The sequence below is a fragment of the Montipora foliosa genome, chromosome 7 (genome assembly GCF_036669935.1).
Source record: "Montipora foliosa isolate CH-2021 chromosome 7, ASM3666993v2, whole genome shotgun sequence".
Taxonomy (NCBI): domain Eukaryota; kingdom Metazoa; phylum Cnidaria; class Anthozoa; order Scleractinia; family Acroporidae; genus Montipora; species Montipora foliosa.
This window is the reverse complement of record NC_090875.1, coordinates 9,314,288-9,319,287: the sequence shown is the minus strand read 5'-3', so window position 1 is coordinate 9,319,287 and position 5,000 is coordinate 9,314,288. Positions and strand designations below refer to the sequence as shown.

The window sequence follows — 5,000 nt, the reverse complement described above, 5'->3', positions numbered from 1 at the left end:
AGAAAGCAAAACAGCAAAGCACTGTAAAGCAGCATTGGTGCCATTTGTTGGTCTTCAAAATATGGTGGGATTATAGGATTTATATATTTGCCTTTTGTTGTGTCTAATTCTTAACGCGGATTTCTACATTTCTACCACCAGAATAGATATGACAAATCATATTCTAGATCTTACCTTCAATTTACGCCCGGTTATCGTAATTTTTTTTCCTTTCGTTTATCTTTTGGTATTAAAGCTTTCCCAATCTTGCTATTTTTGAAATGAGGAGCATGTTAGTGGCGAAGGGAAATGAGTTCATGGACGACTCAATGTCTTGTCTCTTACTTCAGAATAAAAAGGCACAACACTAACCCCACCCCTACACGAATTCTTTTGTTGACTGCATTGGACTGGAAATCTACCAGACCGTTTACGGACAAACTAGCCGATTCGTTGCAGCTGGATTACTAGTAATATGGGAGGCCATATCATTCAAAAGTGGTACGAGCTTACGATTGGTGATCGAGAACACGATCGCTATGGTTGAGATTATCGATTGGTGATCGAGAATGACGATCGCTATGGTCGAGATTCACGATTGGTGGTTGAGAATGACGATCGCTATGGTCCAAAACACGATTGATGATTGAGAACACGATCGCTATAGTCGAAAAAAAAATTGATGATCGAAAATGTCGATCCCTATGGTCGAGAATATCGACTGTCGATTGGTGATCGAGAATGTCGACCAATAGATTGAGAAGAGCGATTGGTAATTGAGAATTGGAAAGGACTGGAAACGAGTGAGGGATAATACACTCACACTTACATCAGGGAGTAAACGGATTTTCGCGCCTTCGAGGGAAAACATGGCGTCGAACACGTCTTCCGATGCCAGCGCTGGAAAGCGAATACTCGAAGAACTGCAGCAGAAGGCATCTCAACTTTCCACACTCCTTGGCAGCGAAACGGCAACGCAATCAGAAGTTCCTCCTCCAAATCAAAGTGGTTCTGCCAGCCGCACTTACTTGCCAAGTTTCAGAAGGCAGTTTTGCAATTCAAGTTCAAGTTCCAACACTTACCGTGCAAGAGGAAAAGGAAAAGTGAAGTCCGTTGTGAAAGGACCATTCATGAGGGATGTTACATTACTAACTGGCCCCGATGTAAATAAGGTTCCCAGGCAAGGGAAGCGAGTGTGGCTGATGGAAAATGGCTTCATGATTTCAGGTTTCGAATTGCAAAAGGAGTGGTCCGAGTGTGTGGTTGAGGCTTGTCTACGAGAGGCATTTGAAGAAAAGATTCCAATCAGTGTAGACTTCGAGATTCTCATGCCTGTTCACAGCACTCTCGTCAAACCTACTCTGGCACCAGGGCAAAGCCTGAATGGAGTAATGGTACACAGAGTATTTAAAGAAAAGCCCATATACATCAGACCGTTCCAGGAAATCTGCGATGATAGCATTTGCAGCATCAAGAGATATCGTGAATCCTCTCCCAACCAGGAAGATGATTTCATACGTCATACTCCAAAGGTAATGCCTGTGTTAGGCTTTGGATTGCGGAGACTTATATTTTTCATAAAAGAGAACTTCAGATGCAAAATTTGACCTTGGGGAGAGGCATGTGATAGCCAACCATAACTCGATCCAAAGAAGAACCCACTCCTCGAAAGTAGAAATGCTTGAGAGGTTGTGTGGGGGTTTTAGGGGGTGGGGGTGAATACCCAGTGGGGGTAGTCCACACACAGTTGAGATTTCAAAATTACAGTGTATTGAATTCAATTCATGTTGTATGGTTATTAATACTCCTTTACTCACATAGCCCTCTCCCACCTTCAGATGTGTGTTTTTGCCCAAGGAGAGAATTTTATTTTCATTGTGTCTAGGATAATGAAAAAGCTGACATCACCTGTGAAGAGCAAGACTATTCAGGTACAATCAGTTATTATTTGATTCTGTTCAAAATTTGTAGCAACTACACTGTCATGAGGTCCTAGTTTGCAAATTGTGAGAGCATGGTTTCTCAGTCCCAGGCCCTAACCCCTTCCCTGGACTGGATGCTGATTGTATTATGTACTTTCAAAGTTTTCATTTTATACAATAGGAAATCAATCAGCACAGGCAACCCAGTCAGGTCACACCATCCAGCAACAACAAGCCCAGGCTGCATGGGCAACCCAGTCAAGTCACACCATCCAGCGGCAACAAGTCCAGGCTGCACGGGCAACCCAGTCAAGTCACACCATCCAGCTGCAACAGGCCCAGCCTGCACAGGCAACCAACTCGGTTCACACCATTCAGTTGCAACAGGTCCAACCTGCTTGGGCAACCCAGTCAGATCCCACCATCCAACTGCAAGAGGCCCAGATTGTCGAGCCAACTAATAATCAAGGTACAAAGTGATAGTTTCTAATGAAACTGCTGTCCTGCGTTGGCGGGCAAGTAAAACACTAGCTGATTATCAACTCGAAGTTGATAAAGGTAAATTAACCATTAGCCCTTCATCGAAGCAAAGGGCTAAATGCTCGATATGTCAGCTACTAGAAACTTGCTACGGCGGTTAATTTACCATTATCAACTTCGAGTTTATAATCAACTAGTGTAATAATCAAGGTAACCTTTGCCATGAAATTAAAACTGCAACTGTGTATTGTTCTGACAGTATGCACTATATTCATCAATTCTTAATATGGACTTTCGTGTCCTGTGCGTATAGGTAGTTGTTATTAAATCTGTCCGTTAAGATTATATTTCTTTAGGGTGGAATTAATCACTGTGATGAAAAAAATAACAAGTTATGGTAATTAATTTCGTTTTAGTGCAGATTTGCTTAGGAGTCAAAGCAATCAATTCAGTTTTGGACATATTTTACATTTTTGCCTCTCAACCCTGGCATCTGCCAGTGTTATTAAACCAGTTAAATTTAGTTAGACCATATTTCAATTATCTAGTTTTATTGCTTTTTAAGGCCTTTTTAAAATTTTATGGTTAAATGTATTAAAAGTACTTTATTGTTTCTATTTGTAGATGATGCTGAAGACTTGATTCCCATGCTTTATGATGATGATGCACCTAAGAAGTGTGTCACTGTGCATCGAAGTACCATGAGGAAAGACCTTATTGAAATATTCAGTGATCCCAATATTTCAAATTGCCTTCTTGATGTCAATGTCATTGATGCAAATGGCCATCCAGAAGACGGGAGGGGCAAGGGAGTTCTGCTTGACATTCTTACTGAATTCTGGCAGGATTTTTTCACTTCACTCACAGTTGGTAGTGGAGAGAAAATTCCTTTTATCAGGCATGACCTGCAGAAGCCTGAGTGGGAAACTATTGCAAGAATTCTGGTTTATGGTTACAAGACCGTTAAGCACTTCCCTTTGAAACTTTCTCGTCTATTCTTCGCATCATGCTTATTTGGAGAAGAGAACATCACACCAGACTTTCTTCTAGCATCGTTTAGACAGTACATTGCAGTTGAAGACAGAGAGGTCTTGGACACATGTCTCAGTGATGCTTTTGATGCCAACGACAAAGATGCCATTGAATTCCTCTCGACATTCAAGTGCTTCAGGGTGCCCAACAAAGACAACATTCGAACAATAATCATGGAGTTGGCTCACCAAGAATTGGTTCAGAAACCAAGATATGTATTAAACAGCTGGGCCCCTATTGTAAACTCACTGCGGTGTGATTACACTTTCCAAACCCTTGAAGGTCTCAAGGAACTGTATGACAGCAAGCGTCCAACAGCCAAGAAAATAAATAACCTGTTCAGGGCAGAGCCGTCCAGTGAAGCCGAACGACAGAGTCTGGAACATCTAAAAAGGTTTGTCAAAATCTTAGAAGGAAAGGCACTGGCCAAGTTCCTCCATTTCTGCACAGGAAGTGATGTCATTACCTGTGACCACATTGAAGTGTCGTTCTCTTCTTTGGAAGGTTTTCAGCGACGCCCTGTGGTTCGAACATGTATACCAGTGCTAGAGCTTCCAACTACGTATGAGCCATACCCAGCTCTGGCAGAAGAATTTACTAATGTCATGAAAGAAGACCAAGCATGGTTTTTTGACATGATTTAGGTGTTTTAATACTTCTCTAATATCAGCCTGCAAGCAGACTCAGTTCTTTGGATTTTCATGTGCAGAGCTGTGATTTGCGAACTGTCAAGAGAAGGGATGGCAAAACCTTTTCCCATCCTGTCCCATTTCCCCTGATGCCTCGTTTCACTAGATGGTTCCCATGTAGCAGCTCTGCAGTCAAGACTCACTGGGTAACCCAACCAAGTGATCATGCATATAAGCATTTCCCTCAAGAAGACTTGATATCTCAATAGAATCTCAATCAATGTGTCTGATAGACAGCGTGTAAACAGACTGGCCAATTTTGGAGAGGGTTATACTTAGTATGTTCAGTACACAAAAGTTGTTGTCTCAAGTTATGATAACAGGTTAATCATTGATAGAAACAAAGATTTTCAAATTGTTCAAGGCAAGATAATTGTGTTTCTCACTGTTTACAGTTTTGTTCCAGTTCTAAGAGAATAAAAAAGGTATCATTTTGTTAACACAAAACACTGTTATTAGTTACTGTTTTACAACATAAACCGTGTATGGGTGTCAAGGTGGGATTGCAAACTGCAGTTTACATTATTTTTTTAGGTAGATTAAACTTTCAAGGAAGTCATTATACTGTTGACAAATTGTGTTTATTCGGAAACACCCAAGAGGGGCTTTTGCAGAAATCATATCTCAAATAATTACTAGCAGCTGATTAGTGCTACAATTCATTGCACATATTTAGCCTTCTATTGTCTGAGAAGGGTTTGTTGAATTTAAGAAACATGACAGAAGTGGGTTACAGCTTTACAAGAGAAAACTATTAGTGGGTTTTTAATAAATACACACGATACATTCACTGAAAGTTTGTCATTCCACTTGAGGTTTCTGTTTAAAGTTATAGTTCAAGGTGTTCAGTTTTGCTGTATGGAACTACAGAACAAATATGTAGCAGCATATTCAAGTT

The 5,000-nt window shown here is 40.8% G+C and overlaps 2 protein-coding genes across 2 annotated transcripts; both read left to right on the top strand.

Moving 5' to 3' along the window:
* The first annotated feature begins 763 nt into the window (after positions 1-763).
* Positions 764-2,144, top strand: LOC138010859 (uncharacterized). The gene is made up of 2 exons (XM_068857887.1): positions 764-1,511; positions 1,865-2,144. The coding sequence occupies exons 1-2, from the start codon at positions 849-851 to the stop codon at positions 1,973-1,975; spliced, it is 774 nt and encodes a 257-aa protein (XP_068713988.1). The 5' UTR covers positions 764-848; the 3' UTR covers positions 1,976-2,144.
* LOC138009874 (uncharacterized) lies at positions 2,058-4,620 on the top strand (the record flags this gene model as incomplete). Its single annotated transcript, XM_068856865.1, has 2 exons — positions 2,058-2,370; positions 3,006-4,620. Coding segments are annotated over 2 exons (1,365 nt in total), but the record flags the coding sequence as incomplete, so codon positions are not given.
* Positions 4,621-5,000: the final 380 nt, after the last annotated feature.

Bases quoted from the DNA above. Each gene is read 5' to 3' on its own strand.
- LOC138010859 (XM_068857887.1), top strand. From the start codon at position 849: ATGGCGTCGAACACGTCTTCCGATGCCAGCGCTGGAAAGCGAATACTC. The intron at 1,512-1,864 runs GTAATGCCTGTG...CATTGTGTCTAG, and splicing joins TCATACGTCATACTCCAAAG to GATAATGAAAAAGCTGACAT.